Below are 24,454 nucleotides of genomic sequence, written 5' to 3' on the forward strand. Positions count from 1 at the left end.
TTCTATAAAATGATGAAAAATAAAAGGAAGGCTTCTGAAGTACCAGTAAAGATGGAAACAGAAGATGGTACTGTGATTGAAGATCCAGGAAATATAAAAGATCTCTGGAGATAACATTTTAAGAAACTGTTAAATGCTGAGGAGCACGTACACAAGGAAACAACAAATAATGGAGAAACTGAGAGAAGTTGGGAAGAAGAATTAGGACAAATTACACAGGCAGAAATGGAAATAGCTGTGAAGAAGATGAAAGGGGGGAAAGCCCCAGGACCTGATGAAGTATCAGTAGACATGATAAGAGCAGCAGGTCCGGTGGGAATGCAGTGGCTGTATAGAATACCGTCAAGTGTGTAGAGAAATAGTACAGTACCTGGTGACTGGAGAAGAGGAGACATTGTTCCCATCTTCAAAAAAGGCAATAAAAAACTTTGTAAAAACTACAGAGGAATAAACCTTATTAGTCATACATCCAAGATTTTTGAAAGAGTTTTACTAAACTGAATACGTGAAAAGATAGAAAAGGAGTTGTGTGAAGAACAGCATGTGTTTAGGAAAGGAAGAAGCACAACCGACCTGATATTTTCCATCCGTCAACTTATGGAAAAAAGCTGGGAGTATAACAAAAGGGTGATAATGGTTTTTATAGACATAGTAAAGGCATATGACTCAGTTAACAGGTAAAGACTCTGGGAAGAAATGAAGAAGATAGGTATAGAAGATGGATACATTAATGTAATAAAGACGATGTACAGAGGACACAACTGTAGAATTAGAACACCATTGTGGAACTCTGAATACTTTGAAATAAAACAAGGACTTAAACAAGGAAGTATTCTATCTCCTGCACTTTATAATGTTGTGATGGAGGGAATGAATAGGGCAGTTAGAGATATAGTAAAAGAAAAAGACAAAAAGATGATTTTTTGCAGATGATATAGTAATACAGTGTGATAAAGGGATAGATGTACAGTTACAACTTGATGTTGTTGTTGTTGTGGTCTTCAGTCCTGAGACTTGTTTGATGCAGCTCTCCATGCTACCCTATCCTGTGCAAGTTTCTTCATCTCCCAGTATCTACTGCAACCTACATCCTTCTGAATCTGCTTAGTGTATTCATCTCTTGGTCTCCCTCTATGATTTTTACCCTCCACGCTGCCCTCCAATGCTAAATTTGTGATCCTTTGATGCCTCAGAACATATCCTACCAATCGGTCTATTCTTCTCGTCAAGTTGTGCCACAAACTCCTCTTCTCCCCAATTCTATTCAATACCTCCTCCTTAGTTATGTGATCTACCCATCTAATCTTCAGCATTCTTCTGTAGCACCACATTTCAAAAGCTTCTATTCTCTTCCTGTCCAAATTATTTATTGTCCATGTTTCACTTCCATACATGGCTACACTCCATACAAATACTTCCAGAAACGACTTCCTGACACTTAAACCAATACTTGATGTTAACAAATGTCTCTTCTTCAGAAATGCTTTCCTTGCCATTGTCAGTCTACATTTTATATCCTCTCTACTTTGACCATCATCAGTTATTTTGCTCCCCAAATACCAAAACTCCTTTACTACTTTAAGTGTCTCATTTCCTAATCTAATTCCCTCAGCATCACCCGACTTAATTTGACTACATTCCATTATCCTCGTTTTGCTTTTGTTGATATTCATCTTATACCCTCCTTTCATGACACTGTCCATTCCGTTCAACTGCTCTTCCAAGTCCTTTGCTGTCTCTGACAGAATTACAATGTCATCGGCGAACCTCAAAGTTTTTATTTCTTCTCCATGGATTTTAATACCTACTTCGAATTTTTCTTTTGTTTCCTTTACTGCTTGCTCAATATACAGATTGAATAACATTGGGGAGAGGCTACAACCCTGTCTCACTCCCTTCCCAACCACTGCTTCCCTTTCATGCCCCTCGACTCTTATAACTGCCATCTGGTTTCTGTACAAATTATAAATAGCCTTTCGCTCCCTGTATTTTACCCCTGCCACCTTTAGAACTTGATGTGTGGTGGGAAATAATGAAAAGGTATGAATTAAAAATAAATAAAGATGAGAGTGAAGTAATGGTATTTGGAAGAGACAAAAGGATCAACAGAAATATTACTTAGAATGGAGAACCCCTCAAAGTGGTAGACAGTTTCACTTATTTAGGGAGTGAAATATCAAGCGATGGAAGAATAATCAATGAAATTAGTAGGAGGTTAGAGAAGGTAGGCAATTTCTGCCAAACAATGAAACACCTGATTTGGAATAACGAAGTTTCAGAAAAAGCAAAACTCCTTATGTATAAGTGTTATTACTTCCATACTGTCACCTTTGGAGGAGAAACATGGATAATAACAGAAAGGGACTGGAGCAGGCTGCAAATAGGGGAAATGAAATTTCTCAGAGCAGTTAAGGGAAAAACAAGAATGGACAGAGTAAGGAATTTAGATATTAGAAAGGATCTTAAACAAGAAAGTGTGAGAGAAGAACTTTAAAAAAAGGGAAAAAAAAGAGATTAAGATGGTACGGGCCTGTTAAGAAGATGCATGGGCAGAGACTTCCCAAAATTATGGAAGAACTAAAGGTAGATGGAAAAAGACCTAGGGGGCACCAAAGAACACGGTGGAAAATGGGAGTGAGAATATCTGTGGAAAGGAGGGGTGTGACCTGGCAGCAAGTGGTGGAAGAAAAGTGGTGGGAGGACCGACCCAAATGGAGAGGACTTATCAGCACCCAGACCTGGCAGTAGCTGTAGTGGGATACCAATACAGATACAGTAATAATAATAATAATAATAATACATTATCATCACATCATGTCACAACGCCAGTTTCATAGATGCTGGTGACAAATTTCTTCCACTTTTTCAGTTCTCGTATGGCTTTTCCTCACGAATCCTAACCCAAAGGAGACCACTTTCAGTGACATCCTTCTTAAGTATGTCAGTCCATCTTCTTCTTGGCCATCCATCATGTCTTTTCCCAGTTATAGCCATTTCAAGAGACTTCTTGGCTATTGTACCACCTCCAATGCAGGTTGGTGTGGCAATGAGGCAGGATTGGGCCAACAAGTGGTGGAGGAGACATGGAAGCCCAGGAGGCTGCAGGGAAAAGCAGCTGCAAATGTAACAAGTTCTTTATTGACATGTATGCACTGCTTGATACACTGGGTCATTGGCTGGCTGGCCACTGAATTCTGCTGGGCTGGTTGTCTGTACGCTCCTCAGTGCTGACACTGATACTGTACTGAGCGTTGCCAGGCCTATTACATAAGTCAGCAGCATGTTCTCCAGGCCAGCGGCATGTACTCAACAATGGTTTATCTGCTGCGATGCCAGGACATCCACAGCTGCATCATGGTGGTGGATATCCACCATGTTGGGACACCTGTTCGGCAATGGTGGATGATGGCTGGTGTGCACAGGGTGCAACTCACTGCCCCCTAGTCAGGAGTCAGCCATGCCACTAGTTCCAAGGAGGGACTCAGAGCAGACAGCTGTTGCACTGCTGTGGTCTCAGACTGGTAACTTCTACTAGAAGGTCCATGTGGTGTCCTTGTCCATCACAGCTCCATCATCCTTGTGGGACTGCGAGACTAAGAATAATATTATTACAAAAATGTCCAATATTTACAGCTGACAGCAGCTTGCTTGTTGTGCTTATGCTCCACTACCAGTCATGTATCCAAAAGCACCACTGCCACTGTCACTGTGGTAATCTCCCTTGCCCCTTGCTGTATTTGTCTGTGCAGTACCACTGAGTTACCTATTTCAGCAAGCTAATCTGCCCCACAAAATTACAGTGACATTGTTGAATTATTACACTGACAACATCTTGCACTCACTTGCTGTCAGCACTGCTCCAATACACTAAATAGGCTTCACACTAATATGCCCATATGTGGACAATATGCTGCACTATTATGATTTCCTCTATCCATTTCAGATGACCATACCATCTTAATCTAGATTGATGAGTTTTTCCAGTAAGCTGAGTTTTGCGCCTGCACCTGTTCTGTTCCTTTCATTCCTTATCTTACTCTGTTTTCTTTGCTTCAGCATAGATTTAATAAACTTCATTTCAGCATATGTTTGTTTGCTTGGCCACCTTTCACTGCTGCTGTTAAAATCAGTTATTATTGGTCTTCCATCTTAAGCTTACTGCACTTTAATCAGAGAGAATTACACTAGATGTGTTTTGCTTTTATTTATAAATAATCTTCCATGACTACTGGTGTTTCTTTACATATTCTCCAAACCACTGCTTCTCACCTCCTTTCTAGCTGTGGCTGATGTCAGAAGACACTGATTCACATATGCACTTGGGAGTTTTTGCCATTCTGCAATATTTTTTGTGCTGCATTATTTACATTTCACTTTTGTAAATTTAGTAAAGGTTATGTGTCATTCTCACTCTGCACAGTAACATCAACCACTGCTAACAAGGAGGGAAGAAGCAGTGGTTTGGAGTATGCATAAAGAAACACCAATAAACATGAAAGATGCTTTATAAATGAAAGAAAAACTCTTCTGGTGTAATTCTCTTTAATGAAATTGCAGTAAGCTCAAGTTGGAACATCAATAATAACTGTTTCATTTCAGCATCTTGATGTGGTTATTCTCTCGGTGAAAGCATAGGTCTGCAGTGAATAGGTCAAAATGGGAATGTGGTATGTACTGTAGATGATTAGCTTTGGTTTTGTGTGTTATCTGACTGTCTCACATGAGTTACTTTACGTGATTGTGAAACTGGCAGCTTTATATGTACCATTTAGAACTTCAGTACCAGTTAAGTTTTCACAGTCTATCACAATTCCCAAATATGGGAAATGTTGCACATCCTCAAAGGATCTTTCAGTGAGCTGTAATTCTGACTGTTCTTCTTATCTGCCTACCTTTATGACCACGGTATTTGATTTACTTGCTTTGAGACCGAACTCCTCATACTCATTGTTTCATGTATTCAGTTGTATTTGGATTACATTTTCCATTTTTAGCTTTTATTCATCTGCCACTTTTGGTATCCTGCCAGTATCTCTTGAACCCATCACTTCTTGCCTTCTCCCTTCATCTTTTCAGTTCTTCTTTCAGCTTAAAACCCTGGTAGTTTTTCAGTTTCTTTCTAAATGCATTCCTGTCCCTGCTTTTGTCCTCCAAGATAACGATTTCTTTAAGATCTCTATCACTTTTTTTAGAACAATACCAGTCTTTTTGGTCTTATGAAATTCCAGATTTTCATTGTTAAATTGTCATCAGACATTCTGACAATGTGTGCATAGAAAAACAATCTTTTCTTTTTTATCAATGATGTTACTGGTTCAATCTTTTTATACAGTTCCTCATTCTATATCAAACACATGTGCTTATAATGAATCTCTTTCCATTACCACAACAAGTTTATTTTATTTCAAAGGAAATAAGAAGCACACAATGAGAAATGTATCTAGACCACAAATTGAATGCAGTAGGGTATGGCTAAAGGGCACTTACGGTGTCAGTGACTCTTCCACAGTGTGCTGCTGTTGGCAGTTTGTTTCCATGTTGTAGCTCATTAGGTAACAGTCTATGGTAGCCAGTTATAATTGCTGAATGTAATGACTTGTTTTTAGTGGAATATATGAATTCATACTCTTGTTTTTGATGTGGTGAGCATGAGATTGACAATTATTGACCTTGTTATTATAAGGTTGATTGCTGGATTTTATATTTGTTTCTTGTGTTGGTTGCTTCACAGCATATGACAGAATTTCTAGGGATATTGTTTCATATTCCAATGTTACAGTTTGGTTGTGAGTTAGCAAAGTCAATGTATGCGATTGGAGGAAATTCACTGTTGTGACAGACAAATCTTATCATAGCCTTCTGATCATTTCAAAAACTTTGTAGAGTATTTTCAGAATATCCTGATTTCTGGTGTGACTGTTAGGCAGGAACCTAAGAGAAAACTGGAAATATTACTGAATATTCTGTTTTATTTCACAGCATTCTGTGCAAGTTATGTAGCCTTAGAACAACAACATATAGTAGATTTCATTATCTTAAAAGGAGTACTTTATTTATTTATTTATTATAAAAAATATAAGTATATATGACATATACTTAAAGACACTGGGTGACATAGTTTTATGCTTTTGTGGGCAAAACATAACAGTGAATTGTAGTTTATTCATCTCATGACATACACTTGCAATTAATTTATTTTGCTTACAGGAGACTTGTCAAAGATTTACAATACAATGACAATGGTTTTTATACTAATAAATAATAATATAACACTAAAATGTATTTATATATTTATAGTGGGATATGTAACAGTTTGTATCTAGCTCAAATTACCATTTTGTTCTGCATGAATTCATCCACTGAGTAATAGCATTTCAGTATCAGTGTTACAGCTTTTTTTTTCTGTGGAACTAAATTCATCAGCATTAACTTTTGACTAGTATATTGACTAGTCCCCGTGTATTCATAGTCAGAATCTGCAAAGCATATAATCCTTTTGGTTTGAGAACCATATCATAGTGTCTTAACTTGTCTCTAGTACTCGGCAGTTTCTTATTGTAGAAGTTTTCACCAGGTTATAAGCTCAGTCCAGTTTACAGATCCTAAGACTGATCATTTCCTCTTCTGAGCAGTTCTGTTGGGTTACCTCAACTAGGTATCTAAATTTCTTCACAAGATTAATCTATCCTTGGTTTAAAACCATCCCTTCTGGCCCGTCACTGATGTTTGCCACATATTATGTTTTTTTTTCAAAGGGGCCAATAATCCTGCTTCCTCAGCTATCTCTGTCAATTGCTCAGTCTTCATGTTTGCTGAGTTAACACTCTTGGCAAAAATGGCTAGGTCTTCCACAAAGCTCAAGTAATCATTGTACACCCCTTTCAGTTTGGTCCCTAGTCTTATCCATTCTTCTTCATTCAGTGCGTTTCTCCATTCTCTAATGACTTTTTTCCAAAACACAGATAAACAAGAGTGGAGAGATTCCATTGCATTGTTTGATCCAGTTTTGATTTCAAAGGGCTCCAAGATCTTCCTATGAATTTCACTTTGATACAGTGTTAGTTAGAGTCTGCTTAATCAGAATTGTTGAAGTGTTATCCACTCAAGATTCTTCCAGAACACTGATGATGACTCACGGTCAACTGAGTCATATGCTTTTTTTAAATCAATCAATACAACCACATAGTCATACCTACCAGTCATCTCATTCCTGACTATGCTTTCCAGGCTGAAAATCTGTTCTGCGTAAGAACATCCTTTTTTGAATCTGGTCTGGTATTCACCAGTATGTTCATTAAGATGATCTTCAGCTCTGTTCTGGACTGCTTTGGAGAGGATATCGTATGGAACAGATAGTAATAAAATATGCCTGTAATTATTAAATCCTTTTTGTCTCACTTTTTATGGAGTGGGTGGATTAGTGCCGACTGCCACTCATCTCTCCATATATCCTCAGAGTTCATCTAGTATGTTCATAGTATCTTCTTTTGCAGTTTCAGGAGCTTTGCCACAATTGATTCCTCTCCAGCTAATTCATTATTCAGCTCAACATTACACTTTACAGGTAGTGAAAATTTGTGAAGCTGTGCTTGGATTGGCTAGTATGTCAACATCTGTGAATTGTAGAACAATCATCAGCAACTATAAGATTTAGAAAGAATCAGAGAAACACATTACCCAATCAATAGGCTAGTAGTGTGAAACATACATAATCGATTAGTCAAATTGAAACAAAAATGTTATTTAGTTTAAAGCTATGGATACTGCCCGCTCATTCATTTTATAGTGATAACATCTTGCTTATATCACAAATTAATATACCTTTTACTAGGTTTATTCATCAAGTGAAATTAATTTACAGGTAGTATTGTGGCAACACTGAGGCTAGTTGACACAGATGTACAGAAAGTGAGTGTAGTTTTGCCAACACTGGTTGAAATGCTGAGAACTGGTGGACTAAAAATTAATGGAACCAATGGTGCTCCCTTAAGTATACCACCTCAGAACATCACAATCATCCAGCAGACAATGGAACCACCTGGTGCGTAACTTTTTTCATCACTGATAAATATTAATTTTCTTGTAGTTGTTCATCTACATTTCCCCTTTACCACTTTCTTCTTGCAGTTGTTACCTTTCATAGTAACTTAACTATATTATTTACATTTTATATGAACTTTTTTTATTATCTCTTTACTTATTATTTTTATAATAGGCTGATTTGATACTATTTGTACTTAGATTTATAATAAGTCTGCTCCTGAGATGGTCTGTTCCATGCAATATAAATTTATGTAATTTTCAAGCCACAACAATTTTTAGGTGTACCTCAGTCAGTAAAAATGGGACTATTGTAGGATCATTTTGTTGTCTGTCTGTCTGCCGGTCTGACTGTTGAGACCCCTTTGTCTCAAGAATTGGCAGTGTACATAACTTAAACTTCTAAGTCAATGCAATCAAAAGATATGGTCATATAGTTCAAATATTGTTATACTTGCAAACTCACTCATCAAAACCTATAGATGAACTATCTATAAATACGTTATCCTGATGGTTGAGCAATAAACCACATGCCTGCAAACTGAGAGGTCATAGGATTGTATCTTGGTCAGACCACGGATTTTTCAGTCTTTATTTTAACCTAGCCTTCACCTCCCAATGATAGGAATCAACAGAAACAATGTGTGGTTCAGATTCCATATTAAACAGTAGGTATCCTTGCCGCAGTTGGGTAACTGAGGTAGGTTATATTTGGGGTATGTTACAGACACACAAGTTGCTGAAGTGGTATCCAGTAGAAAGACTTGCACCAGGCTGTTGGGTCACGGGTGATTATTACTATTATCTATATACATAATTAAATATGTGCTGAAACCTCAATAATTTTTGCACTATTGATGTGGCTCGAAAACTGAGAACATTCTCTCCTTCTTTGCCAGCATGAAAGAATTAGAGGACATGTTCATTTATAAACAATTTATTTTAATCGTAAAACTATTCTGTGGGATACTGAATTCTGTGAATCAAAGAACTGCTGCATATTGAAAGTAGTGTCAGTGATAGCATTAACTTCATGTTTTGAATGTGCCTTTAATACAACTGAAAATAAAATTGTTCTGTAAAGATAAATAGCACACTGATTTAAAGATTCCCACATTTTTCTGCTTACCTCATTTTTATGTATTTTAAATGTTATTCTGTAGAAAAGGCATAAAAGTTAATAATCTCCTAACAAGATGAGAGATGATATGTTGAATGAAAAGATGTAAATAGTTTATATAGTTAAGATAAGACTGATAAATTAAGATGTAAAATATTTTATACTTCACTGCAAATTTACTTTCTGTAACAGAATTTAGCATAAAATGTCAATCTAGAAAGCCATAATGATGTGCATTATTTTATTTTATTGTTTTGATTGCAAAGTTTTTTGAATAGAATTACCAGTTTGCTATACAGTAGCAATCTTACTATAGAAGTAAAAGAAAGTTCATTACTAGCTACTACATTAAGAAATAAAAAAACGGATGACAGAAGTATAATAAAAAGCCAATATACCTCATTCTGCTGTGCAGCAGTAAGTCATAACATGTAAAAATAACATGAGTCAAAATTGCCACTTCATGCCAGTTATATAAATGATGTAATTCTACCCCAGAGGTCATTGGTGCATGCACAACATACAAATAATTATACAAAGTAACTGAAACTAAGTTTGTTTAAAAGTAAAGTTCTTAAAAATATTTGCAGTTGTATATGAGAAAGCAACCATATGAAAAAGATATTTGCCTTCTGACAGTTTAAAACTAGCCAGAATTTAAAAACATGTTCAAAAAATAAGAATTTTTAGATCATTCTGAAAATAAATATATTGTGATGGCTGTAAACTTAGTCTCATAAAGGAAGAAGATGGAATAAACTTTGAGAAAATGCATGTTGTCCTATTCCCTCATATTCCAGTCCATATTTTGATTAAAGTAATAATTAATAAAAATAAAAATGAAACAGGAACAGACATGAAGTAATGAAAAACAGTAACTTATAGGAGTAACTTACAAGAGTAACATAAATAACAGACAATATAATTTATAGTGGGGAGGTAGTGAAGGGCAGCTTGTTACTAGGAACTGAAATGCAAGGAAATAAGTTCTTCAGAGATTCTGAAGTAAAAGTTTTGAAGTTACTTTGCTCATTAAGAACAAAATCAGGATGCTGTCTCTTACTAGCAGATTTAAGTTCCTCCAGAATGTTGAAGTACCGTACCTATTTTTGGAAGCAGTGTGCAAAATCCTTAAATTTCGAAATCTGTGAAGAACTTATTTCCTGACATTCGAGTTCCTAGTGAAAGTGTTATTCCATACCATCAAAGGCTTTCAGAGGTTAATAGTGGCACCTTCATCTACACATCTTTGAGGATTTTCAGTACATGGGGCAGGGTGCTGCTTCCTGCAGGATCATCCACTACCTTCAATATCACAACAAGAATTGTAGATGTATTTTTTATTTTTTATTTTGTATGGTATAGAAAAGCAGTGTCTTTAATGTTGTTGTCCCACATCTGGTAACTCCCTTTTCAGGTATGATGTTCACAAAGGTAAAACTTTGATGCTAGTAAGTTTGTTGAATATTTTGTAGGTTTTATGTTTAAATGCAGTAATACTGTTAATAGTTCTTTATGGAATGATCTCTTCTTATGTTTTAGACAGAAGGAGCTATCTAGTAGCTCATGTCAGATAATTTTTATTCCTGTGGTCACAGAAGCTTAGCCTTTTTGGTAACTCTCACAAATTCTAGCTGATTGCTGATGTAGAATCTTATTTAGGCCTGCTGTATGTGATACTATGTAATAAAAGTCCGATTTTTTGATAGTAATGAAGGAAATTAAGGGCTTGATAACATTTCCCTTTCTCAAAATGATGTGATAACTGACACTTCATCATTTCACAATGTACAAAATTTCTCTTACTGTCCCACTAATATTTTACATGTCTAATTTTATCCATTGATATCACTCTGAAAAACTTCACATTTACTTTTCTTGAGTGGTATTTTGTTCCCATCTGCATAATAATAGTGGCTCTTCATCCACATTCTATTTGAATCATTGATCTTCACTGTGAGGTGTCTGTATTTTAATAAAAATTTTATTTACAATATTTATGAAGGTGGAAAAATGAAACTGGTTCAGAAAATTAGTCTGACAGGAAATAACTTATCCTAGTTAGTGAAGATGAGAATTGCTCTTCATAGGAGATACAGCACCCAAAATGTGAGACATACATAACAGCCCTACTTAGTTGTATTTTATATTAAATTTCAGTTCCTTCGGTGTGTGGGGTTTTTTGAGTACACATGACACTTTAACCTACCCAATGGCTAGTCAGGCTGTTTTGGAGATTTTACTGCCTTTGCTGAAGGTCCTCTCCCCACCAAACACATCATGAATTCAAGTTCTCACACTCATTGCTTCTGTTCTAGTCCCTAATTATCTACTTGATATTTACATCATGATGTCACAAAGTACCAGGACACTTTTTCGACCAGTTTTACTATGGCTGATGAAACACGCATTATCAACTTCCGTGGTTTGAATACTACTGATATGTAAAAATCATATTTTCATTTTTTCTTTAATATATATATATATGACCCTAAATGCTCAAGTCTTGTCTTAAGTTCATTTTTGTTCATTTACTTGTTATTTCAGTGCATGTATGGCAGTGTGCTAAAATATGTCAACCGCTGTCTTTCAGAGGAACAATATGCAGTTGTGTATGCTGTTAGTGGGACAGTGGTTGTAACCTCAGCAGCTGTTGTCACCGCCATAGCAACTGCCATATTTGTGAGAAGACGCACAGAAAAGAAGCACATGCAGATGGTACAGGTAAAATTTAATTTGTGTCATATGGCTTACACTGTAACAACTGATGTACAGATTCATACAGTATTATTTAATGTTGTAGATTTTTATGAAATTAAAATTTCTAGTTGTTTACAAATTTTCATATAAGACATGAACATATGGTATATGTTTTTCAGTTTTGATATCCTGTAGAATAGTAAATTATTCAAAAGTATCTTTTGAATGTTCCTACCCTGCACTATTTTTCAAGGTAATCATCCAATTTCTGTGAAGGTGTTTGTATATTTTGTATAGAAAAAGCTTTTCTTGTCCTAAATGTTATAGTGGGCTCAAGATGCAAACTGCTGAGGCATTAATTCAAATACAGGGTAAAAATTTCAACAGCACAAATATTCAATCAGTGTAACTGTGTTCATTATGTATTACCACACTTACCACCTCATGCAACTTGAAAGAATTGCAGTGCTTCCTCTGAAAGAATCATTATTATTTTAAATCAATCCCATTAAATGTTATTTTGCAACTGCTAAACAACCTTTGTAGGAAAGGAGTCCTTTTTGTAATTGCCAGAATGTAACAAGGCATGTTCTATGCATCAGTAGAGACTCTTTCAGTTCATTACCTGACATTTGTCACCATGTGTACATTGGATAAATTAGGCCCAATTCCAAACTGTGTGGTTTTAGATGGTCAATAATTGTTTTAGTCATTCCTAAACTGTCAACATGCTTCCATTTAAAACAAGATACTGGCCATCAAACGTCTTCCTTCTACAAATGTGACAAATAACAGGTACTTCCAGAATATTCTGTGCATTCTGTTACTTTCATGTGGTCATGCATTACATGTCAAGACATTACACATGAGGCTGAGTACCTTATCCACATCTTCAAGAACCACATGTAAAATGAGATTATGGACAACTCCTCTGAGATGATGTTTATAGTATTTCTCAGCACATATGGAATGACAGTAGTCAGCTGCCACATTGCATCAGGAATAATTCATGATCAGCAGTTGAGAATGATTTTCACTTCCACCATACTACATTTCTGATAGCAACCTGTCATTTGACAGTGCATTTTTCAGCGAATATAGTAGTACAGATGAAGATTGTCATGACTGAGTGACAGAAAACATTGTTTGCCAGCAAGTTAATAACACGTATGGTATCACCACTACACCAAAATAATCATCTGCAGTCATCAACCTTTCCAGAAGACAAGGATATCCATGAGCTGTTCGGCAACTCTTTTCATATGGTTATTCAGCCACTCCAGGACTCACTCGAAAAGGATGTCCGATGCTCTGAATGTTCATCACATTTTCAGCTACTGGCTGAGTGCTGTGAGGATAACTACTTCAAACCAGTACCACCTCTGAATCATCTGTAGGCTGCTGAGGGTGACACTAGTAAGCTGATGTCTGTCAGCATGCTGCCACAAAGATCAAACATAATCATGTGTATGTATGCCCATGTATCATAAACAAGAAGGAAGCCTCTGGTAACTTGGTTTGACAATTATGAAACTTAAACAGGTTTGTACAAGTGAAAATTCAAGCAGAGATTGTATAAACCACTATTCATAGCATTTGAATAAGGCAGTTAAATCCACTGTCAAAATATTGCGTGTTAAAGTAGAAGTATCTACCCAACTGGACAAACACAGATCATTTTAATTTTTCATATCCCCATTTCAAAGCAGTGATCTTTTTTATTGCTATTTGTTTATTGCCTGTATAAGCCTTCTGAAATAGCATATTCTGTGCACTCTTTAAATTTATTTGAACTGGATTTTTTTTGTTACCATCTGTAACTAATGCATTTCTACCATTCTGTTATTACACTCAACCATCACTACATTAAGTGTAGCTGGCCGCTGCGGCCGAGCGATTCTAGGCACTTCAGTCTGGAACCGCGCTGCTGCTATGGTCGCAGGTTCGAATCCTGGCTCGGGCGTGGATGTGTGTGATGTCCTTAGGTTAGTTAGGTTTAAGTAGTTCTAAATCTAGGGGACTGATGACCTCAGATGTTAAGTCCCATAGTGCTCAGAGCCATTTGAACCATACATTAAGTGTTTTTGTTATGTTCATGCTGTAGTCTTAATGTAGGCTTTTGATTTTCATATTGGTTTCTAATTACCAGTATCAAATGTCCTCAGTTCACACAAATCCCTGTACTTCATGCCATTTTTACTGGTTTACATTGTCAGGTAGTGCATTCTCCGACATTAAGAGCTGTTTTCTAGCTTCTGTTCATAATTCATCTTATTTTTACTTCTTGTGCTCTAGTATCATGTCCCTTTCTGAAACGTGCTACCCTCATGGTAACTGTTCATCCATGTAACATTTAAATATGTTCAGGATGACTTTGAAGAGAAAACACATTATTGTTTGCAATTAATCTTAACTTGTAGTAGATACACCACAAAAGACCACTTATCTACCATGCCCAACATTCAGAATGCACCTTTCCTCTGCCTATCAGTTTATTAGTATTCTTCAACTGTAATCCTGTGGAGTGACCTTACAGAGTGCTATCAACTGAAGACACCTAAACAGGCACAGAAAATAATTTTGCTTAAATAGAATGGATTAGGATATGCTGTGTCTTCCATTCCAGCATGATCATCTGAGTTTTGGACTGGGAATGGCATTAGTGTATCTATCTACTATTTAGATAATCATAGTTTACTGTTATCGTTTTCTTAGTGAGAAGGTATGAGTGATGTGATGTAGGATATGGCCTTGGCCTGCAAAATTATGATGTATGTCACATAGTGGACAGTGCTGAGGCATATGACATAGTTATCAAAATGGTTCAAATGGCTCTGAGCACTATGCAACCCAACTTCTGAGGTCATCAGTCACCTAGAACTTAGAACTAAGTAAACCTAACTAACCTAAGGAGATCACACACATCCATGCCCGAGGCACAATGCAAACTTGAGACCGGAGTGGTCGCTCGGCTCCAGACTGTAGCGCCCAGAACCGCACGGCCACTCCGGCCGGCTGACGTAGTCATCCCCAAGACATACTTCAAGATAAGACTAACACATATCCCTAGACCAGTAAAGGTCATGCTACTCAGATCACTTACTAGATGATTTCACAGGGATATCTGAAGATGGTGACAAGTACCATAGCAATTTTATACGACAGTGTTGCCCCAAAACCGCTTAGTTCCAGACAACCCAAAAAACTTAAGATTGGTCGGGAAGAAATCATATGATGGAGAAGGGATTCTCAACAGAACACATTTATGACAGCCTTCTCAATTAACCCAGATGAATCAATGGAAGACGTATGAAAAGTTACTGCAAAAAGATTCATCAGACCAGATCAGTAACCTCGACAAAAACAATCCAAAAATATATTGCTAAACAAACCTGGTAGCAGAATGTTGAAAACCAGAAGGTGATCAAGGAAAAAAATATAATCTTTAAAACCTGATGGTACATTTCTTGATACTTTCAGTGATATTGACTCCAAAAATTAGCAGCAGAAAGAGCAGTGGATGCTGAAAAAGTCTGACACTGTCAGGATCTGTACAATCATTTTGATCTGCTGTCAGGAAAAAACGACATTTATTGCCTTGGGATGTCACAGAACTGCTCAACCCAGGGAACTGGGCTTGTCATGCATATGAGTGGAGCCAACAATAAACAGTGATGAGATCAAACAAGCCATCTCCAGTGATGATCAGACTATTTTGCTGATGTCAGCAACAAAGAATTTGCACCTCCACCAATCACAAATTCTGGTTCTATCTCTGGATCCTGTACCTAATTACAGCTGAGGAAGTTGTGATTGCCATCAGGAAGATGAAAAACGATTAAGCAGCTCACTCAGATGATGTAGCTGTGGAAATCTGGTTAATGTCTGCGATGTCTGTTTCAGAATTCCTTGCCACACTTTTCAACCAGATAACTACTGAGAACAAACTTTCTTGCACATGGACAATTATCACAACAGTTTCAGTCTCGTAGGGTACAGAAGATGTGAGTGACTGCTCAACTTACTATCCTGTTTGAGTTCTCTACCACACACTGATAATATTTGAATGCATGCTGGACAGTAGACTCAGAGGAATAGTCACAGTAACATCCACAGAGTCTGGATCCATTAAGGACCACAACATTATCTATGCAATCCATACCACATGTCTATTGATAGCAAAGCATAGGGAGAAACAGAAGTGCGTACATATTGCATTTCTGGACCTAGAAAACGCATTAATTGATTCTCACATGACCTCATCTGGTAAACTCCTCATTGTCATGAAGTCCTGGAGGTCTATGTGAGCAAGGTACAGCTTCGGTATTGTAATACCACTTGTGTGGTCCTGAGCCCAGCTGGAATTACTGCACCTTTTGTTATCACTTTTGGTGTTCAACCAAGTCTCTGCCCTATCACCACCATCATGCACCCTCTGAAGGGATAGAACAGTGGTTGACTTACAAACACCACATTCTTGTACACTTCATTATGTGGATGATGTGATCCTAGCCCAACAAACATGCCTTGAACTCCAGCATGAGGTATAAACTTGAACGAACAGGCTGGCTGAGAATCAGCTGTGCCTTAATAACCCAAAGACTGAATACCTGGAATGTGGCACCCAAATCAGTGGTACTATCAGAATCAATTACCAAAACTTGCAGCAGCCCATGAATTTTAAATACGTGGATCCATTGTCACTTCAAACTATAATGTCACTTCTGATATCAGATTGAGGATAAACTCAGTCTGACTCAAGTGGATACAAGTTACAAGAGTCTTCTGTGATAAAAAAGATTTCCCGACATCTGTAGGTAAAAATTTAAAAGACCACAGTCTGACCAGCGGCCATTTAAGATGCAGAGTGCGATTCAAATGTGGAAAAGAATGAGGCAACTATTCACACAGTGGAGGCAAATATTATTTGATGGACTTTCAGAATGACTCAAAATAACCAAATGGTGAAGGAGCTTGTTGGGCGAAGATTTAACATCATTCCAGTTGTGGATAAAGTGAGGAAAGCTCATTTTCACTCATGTGGTCAAGTAATGAGAATGAAGGACAACTCTGTTGCAAACCCAGTCACCAAATTTTTCCAGCAAGTTCAACAGGCAAGACATTTCTTTTAAACCCAAAAATAACAAAAACAGAGTGAAATGGATGGGATACACCAACACAGCAGATCTCCTGCATGTGTGACACATGCTAAGAAAGAGATTACTATTATGTGGTGTGCTATTGTGTAGAAACAACTACATCTAAAAAAATCATTGAACTTACATAACTGAACATAAAATGTGATGAACTCGATGAGCCATGAAAGAGCGAAGACTGTGAACAGATTTTCCAGTTATTTCATATTTTGCAAAAACTCACTATTGAAGAAAAATGTCCTTATGTTATTAATGTCTTATTCATGTTCTTTCTTTTAAAAAAATTCATATGCCATAGATGTTGATTCCTCCTCTCCCTCTCTTCATTTGTCAGATAACAATTGATATTGTTGTTGTGATCTTTAGTCAATAGTCAGGTTTGACGCAGCTTTTCAAGCTAGTCTATCCTGTGCCAGCTTATTCATCTCTGAGTAACTACAGCAATAAACATCTACTTGAACCTGGTTACTGTTTTCATCCCTTGAGCTCCCTCTACAACTTTTAGTCCCCACTCTTCTCTCAGTACCAAACTGAATATTCCTTGATGGCTCAAAACATATCCTACCAACCAGTCACTTTATTTAGTAAAGTTGTGCTATAAATTTCTTTTCTCCCCAATTCAAACCATTATCTACTCGGTAGTTATGCTCTCTACCCATATAATCTATGGCATTCTTCTACAGCGCCACATTTCAAAAGCTTCATAATCTTTTTGTCTGAACTGCTTTTGCGTGTAATCAGAATACTTGCTGGAGCTCATCCAAGATCATCCTGCAGTCACTTATTTAAAGAGCTAGAGATCTTCACTGTAGCCTCACAAAATATATATATATTCACTTATGAAATTTGTTATTAACAATCCAAACGAATTCAAAAGTAATAGCAGTGTACATGGCTACAACACTAGGAGAAAGGATGATCTTCACTACTCAAGGTTAAATATAACTTTGGCTCAGAAGGGGGTAAATTATGCTGCCACAAAAGTCTTTGGTCACTTACCTAATAGCATCAAAAGTCTAACAGATAGCCATATAGCATTTAAAAGGAAATTAAAAGAATTTTGAATGGCAAACTCCTTCTACTCATTAGATGAATTTTTGGATATAGTAAGTGGGTAATTTCCCCAACCCCCACCAAAAAATAAATAAACAAATAAATAAAGTGCCATGTAATATTTTGTGTAATGTGTAATATCTTGTATAGACATCTTTTATTAACCTGACACATTCCACATCATTACGAAGTGTCATATTCATGATCTAAGGAACAAGTACTAATCTAATCTCTAATTGTTGTTGTATCTGTTCCATACCAGGCTACACTCCAAACAAATACCTTCAGAGAAGACTTTCTGACACTGAAATTGACATTAGATGTTAACAAATCCTTTTTTCAGAAATTCTTTCCTTGCTACAGCTAGACTGCATTTTATATTCTCTCTAATTTGGGCATCATCAGTTATTTCACTGCCCAAATAATAAATCTCATCTACAACTACATTTGCTAATCTAATTCCCACAGCATCACCTAATTTAATTTGACTAAATTCCATTGCTCTTATTTTACTTTTATTGATGCTCATCTTATAATCTCTTTTCAATATGCTATCTATTTTGTTGAAATGCTTTTCCAATTTCTTTGCTGTCTCTGACAGAATTACAATGTCATCAGCAGACCCCCAAGTTTTAATGTCTTCTCTCTAAATTTTATTTCCTTCTCCAGATTTCTCCATTTTTCCTTTATGGTTACTCATTGTACAGATTGAATAACACTGGGGATAGGCTACAACTTGTGTCATTTTTCCCAACTGCTGCTTGCCTTTTACATCTCTGACTGTTATAACAGCAGTCTGGTTTCTGTACAAGCTGTATATAACCTTTCACTTCCTGAATTTTATCCCTGTTTCCTTCAGAATTTCAAAGAGTGTATTCCACTCAACATTGTCAAAAGCTTTATGCAAGTATACAAATCCTGTAAATGTAGGTTTGCCTTTCTTTAACCTGTCTTGTAAGATAAGATGTAAGGTCAGTACTGTCTTGCATGGTCTTACATTTCTCTGAAGCCCAAAATTATCTTCACTGAGGTCGGCTTCTGTAAATAACTCATTTCAGTATTATGCAACCATGACTTATTAAACTAATAGTTCAGTAGCATTAACACCTGTCAGTAACTGCTTTCTGTGGAATTATTACTGTCTGAGGGTATTTTGTCTGTCTCATACATCTTGCGCACCAAGTGGAATAGTTCTGAAGGAATTCTGTCTTTTTGAGGGGCCTTGTTTTGACTAAGGTCTTTCAGTCATCATCCTCTTCTTTATTTATAATGTTGTGTTAAAGTCCATTTCCCTTGTAGATTGACTCTATATATCCCTTCCACTTTTCAGTTTTCTCTTTTTTGCTTATTACTGGCTTGCCATCTGAGATCTCGATATTCGTACAGTTGCTCGTCTTTTCCCCAAAGGTCTCTTTAACCTTCCTATGTGTGATACCTATTTTTCCCCTAGCTGTACATGCTTCCATGCATTGAATTTGTCCTCTAGCTTGCTGCTTAGACCTATTGCATTTTCTGTCAGTCTCATTTTTTAGACGCATATATTCCCTTTTCCCTGCTTCATTTTTATAATTTCCCCGTTTGTCAATTAAATGCAATATCATCTGCGATATCTGTGGATTTGTACTTGGCCTTGTCTTTTTACTTATATGTTCATCTGCTGCCTTACTGTTTCATCTCTGAAAGCTACTATTCGTCCACTACTGTACACTCTGCTCTTGTTTCAGTGAAAATTTACCTATTGCTCTCTCTGAAACTCTCAATAACCTCTGGTTCTATCAATTTATTCAGGTCTCATCTCCTCAATTTCCAAACTTTTTACAATTTCTTAAGCTTTAATCTACAGTTTGTAATGAATAAATGGTCAGATTCAACATATACCCCTGAAAATGTCTTATAATTTAAAATCTTATTTTTCAATCTCTGCCTTACCATTAGCTAATCAATCTGAAAACTTCTATTTGTTTCAGATCTCTTCCACATATACAACCTACTTACATTAATCTTAAACAAACTTATAGCAATGATTTATTTATGTTGTGTGCAAATTAATCTTAAACAAACTTATAGCAATGATTTATTTATGTTGTGTGCAAAATTCTATCAGGCAGGTTCGTCTTTCATTTTTTTCCTCCCCCCCCCCTCCCCCAACCCCCACCACCATCCCCCATCCCCACCACCTCCACTCCGTATTTCCCTACAAATTTTCCTTCTCTTCATTTTCTTACAATTGATATAGTTACCATAAAAGGCAAAGGTCCCGAATTCGAGTCTCAGTCGGGCACACAGTTTTAATTTGCCAGGAAGTTTCATATCAGCGCACACTCCGCTGCAGAGTGAAAATCTCATTCTGGTACCATAAAATAGTTATAACATTAAAATATGAAGTTTTAGTAGATTAAACAATTTTAAAGAAATGGAAGAAAAGGATGATTAAAATTAAAATTATTGATCAATTCTATACTAATGGTTCCATCTTCATGAAATTAATTTGACTGCTCCTGTGTGTTCATTTGTTACATACCACACTGATCCATTTCATGGTTCACTTAGCCTATTGTAGTCCCAGTCTTGAGATTTTCTAATCCCCATTTAATGAAGAGAACCTCTCACCAACTGGATCCAGTGCTGATTCTCTCTAACTCAGTTAAAATATTTCTCACTAAAGGTGTTAGTTTTTCATTATGTTTTGGCACATAGAAGGATCACAGCATTTCTTCCAACAGGGGATTAGTTTTCTGGTACTGTGAAAGAGTTGAGTACAGTGTGGAATGGGGTTTTGTTGTCTTTTTTGGTGAGTGTATGTTCTGTCTGTACACAAGTGATGGACATGCATTGGTATCGCATAGAGCAGTTTAGCAGCCTCCTCCTGAGTGCATTCACTCATGACACACAGCTCCTATACTTATGTCATAACCATTCAAAAAGGTCTGCTGCCACCTCTGCTTTGGTTAGTATCTAAAAAGAATTCCAATGAAAATGTAATGAAAGCAGTGATTTATTTTCACCTGGTTTGTTAACCATTTGTAACTTTCAGAGAACTATCATGAGCGGCAAATTTTGAGTAAAACCTACATTTCTCTTGTTGCCATGTTAAAATCTGTCTGTTTTGCCAATAGCTTGTGAAAAAGCACATCCTCAGTACAAAAATAAACATGTAATGTCTTCATTTGCGTTGTTACAAAACCCACAGCAGGTCTCATTTCAACGGCTGTCGATGGTCCTTAAAAATTACAACTTTTCATCAAAAAAGTCTGTAGCTAGTAGAATAACACAGTAGATAATAATGTTTTGCATAATAACCATGTGGAAAAATATTCTCCTCTTTGCATGCTATTATTTGTCAAAATCTCATTTTGATATCTCAAAACATTTATAAAATATTAACATTGTGGATGTATCATTCTGGCTTTATTTTTGGCTTGTGGGATCACAAAGTCTAAAAAAAACTTCCATATGTTAACTAAATTTTATACACAGCAACATATTATGTAAAATTCACCAAATGCATATTTGTCGTGACCCCTATTTTTCATTGTATACTTTTTGAATTTCACTTAAATGCAAATATCACAATAAATATGACCATTAACAAAATGATGGGAATGTCATCATGAAGTTGACATCTAAAGCTATATATATATAACAGAGGGAAACATTCCACGTGGAAAAAATATATCTAAAAAGAAAGATGATGAGACTTACCAAACAAAAGCGCTGGCAGGTCGATAGACACACAAACAAACACAAATATACACACAAAATTCAAGCTTTCGCAACAAACTGTTGCCTCATCAGGAAAGAGGGAAGGAGAGGGAAAGACGAAAGGATGTGGGTTTTAAGGGAGAGGGTAAGGAGTCATTCCAATCCCGGGAGCGGAAAGACTTACCTTAGGGGGAAAAAAGGACAGGTATACACTCGCACACACACACATATCCATCCACACATACAGACACAAGCAGACATATGTCTGCTTGTGTCTGTATGTGTGGATGGATATGTGTGTGTGTGCGAGTGTATACCTGTCCTTTTTTCCCCCTAAGGTAAGTCTTTCCGCTCCCGGGATTGGAATGACTCCTTACCCTCTCCCTTAAAACCCACATCCTTTCGTCTTTCCCTCTCCTTCCCTCTTTCCTGATGAGGCAACAGTTTGTTGCGAAAGCTTGAATTTTGTGTGTATATTTGTGTTTGTTTGTGTGTCTATCGACCTGCCAGCGCTTTTTATATATATATATATAAAAACCTTGACTCTGTCATTGTAGCACATCACTGAACAGCCAAAGTGGGCAAACAATGTAGGCTTTCCCTTCCGAACAAACAAATGAACTCACCCAGCATTTTGGTTGAAAATTTGTCCATGTGCGTTGGCCACCATATCCTGTGCAGACTCTATTCATGTACTTCACAAGAAGATGCAAAGTAGAAAACTGGTCAAAATGTTGCTCCAAAACAAAGATTTTACTTGTCTGATTTTCCAAGAATATTTTTTACAATTGTGGGTTGGTTGCGCCAGACCATAGTGATGCTACTTGCTCGGATGCAGATGTGACCATATATTTTCTTTAGTGTTGCACCTATTAAACTTAATTTTGTTGGACAGCTTCCCACAATTAGTACTCAAACTTCTTCTCTGACCTGCAGATGTTTGCTTGAATGAAACAATAACAATCAAAAACATACACTTCATTTAATATGCTCTCAAGTACTTGTCTTTAAATAAGCAGCCTGCAACAGAGTTACAGCACAGTCAAACCAAAACAAGTCTATCTGTGGTAGCAGGAAGTGAACCCTCTACTATAGTTGAGTACAAGTTGACTGTATATGCAAGCATGCCATATATACCAGCACAGAGCATATCTACAACAGAAATATGGGCAACGCCCTGACAAACTAAAAATAGCATATATTAACACAATATATAACTTCCTGGCAGATTAAAACTGTGTGCCAGACCGAGACTCGAACTCGAGACCTTTGCCTTTCGTGCGAAAGGCAAAGGTCCCGAGTTCGAGTCTCGATCTGGCACACAGTTTTAATCTGCTAGGAAGTTTCATAACAGTGCACACTCCACTGCAGAATGGAAATCTCATTCTGGGGAAAATATATATACATTACATTCAACTTTTAAACAATGGAAAATGCAGGATGGGATAACAAAAATATCATGAAAAGGATAGATTGCTCCTCACCATACAGCGGAGATACTGCATTGCAGATAGGCACAACAAAAAACTGTCAAACAAGTAAGCTTTTGGTCAAAAGGGCCTTCATCAGAATTAGACAACACATGCACAAACCCTTACACAAAAGCAACTTAATCACACAGGACTGCAGTGGTCATGTGCATGTGAGTTGCACTTGTGTGCACCTCATATGCCAATCTGTTTATGGGCCAATTAGAGAAGACATTCCTAGTCTCCCAAAATGCCAAACCAATAGACTGGCTCAGGTTCTTTAATGATATTTTTATGATCTGGACTCAGGGTCAAGACACCCTGTCCTCATTCCTTCATAACCTCAACACCCCCTCTCCTATCTACTTTGCCTGGTTCTCCTCAACCCATCTTGCACCTTCTTGTAGGTTGACTTCCTCCTCTCTGAAGGCTCCATCCCCACCTCTGTCCACATTAAACCAATCAACCACCAACAGTACCTGCATTTCAACAGCTGTCATCCCTTACATACCCATACAACCTGGCTGGGACAGCGTATCTGCAATGACACGAATTCCCTTTCCCAGTGGGTTGAATGTCTCACTGAGGCCTTCACAGACAGGAACTACCCCCCCAAACCTAGTTTGCAAACGGATCTCCTGTGCCATTTCTGCACACATCCCAAATCCTCTCACCATCCTGAGAACAAGCTACAAAGGAGTGCCCCCTTCATTACCCAACATCACCAGAGAAAGGAACAACTGAGCCATATCCTTTGTCAGGACTTTGATTACCTATCATCATGCATTGAAATGAGGAACATCCTATGAAAGATCGTCTACCACTCCTTCTGAAATTGTGTTCTGTTGCCTGCCCAGCCTCCACAACTTCCTAGTCTATCCCTATGCCACTCTGAACCCAACCCTTGGCCACAGGTATCATTTACCTGTAGAAGACCCAGGTGCAAGACCTGCCCAGTCCCCACACTTGGCACTTCCTATTCCAATACTGTCATATGCTTATCCTACCCCATCACAGATCGGGTCACCTGTGACAGCAACCACATCATATACCAGCTCTGCAGCAATCACTGCACAGCTTTTTACATTGGTACAACTGCCAGCTAGATATACAGCAAGATGAATTGTTACTGCCAAACTGTGGCCAAGAGCAAAGTAAACCACCCTGTGGCACAACACATGCAGCTGAACATAACATGCTTGATTTCAGTGGCT

The 24,454-nt window shown here is 37.2% G+C and overlaps 1 protein-coding gene across 1 annotated transcript in view; it reads left to right on the forward strand.

The window, feature by feature from the left end:
• LOC126195617 (uncharacterized) overlaps positions 1–24,454 on the forward strand; it is a 444,247-nt gene that overhangs the window by 371,357 nt on the left and 48,436 nt on the right. The window contains exons 30-31 of the mRNA XM_049934243.1: positions 7,862–8,041; positions 11,754–11,884. Of these exons, the coding sequence (XP_049790200.1) occupies positions 7,862–8,041; positions 11,754–11,884 (311 nt within the window). The remainder of the gene's footprint in view (positions 1–7,861; positions 8,042–11,753; positions 11,885–24,454) is intronic.

Source organism: Schistocerca nitens, chromosome 7, assembly GCF_023898315.1.
Source record: "Schistocerca nitens isolate TAMUIC-IGC-003100 chromosome 7, iqSchNite1.1, whole genome shotgun sequence".
NCBI classification, from domain to species: Eukaryota; Metazoa; Arthropoda; class Insecta; order Orthoptera; family Acrididae; genus Schistocerca; species Schistocerca nitens.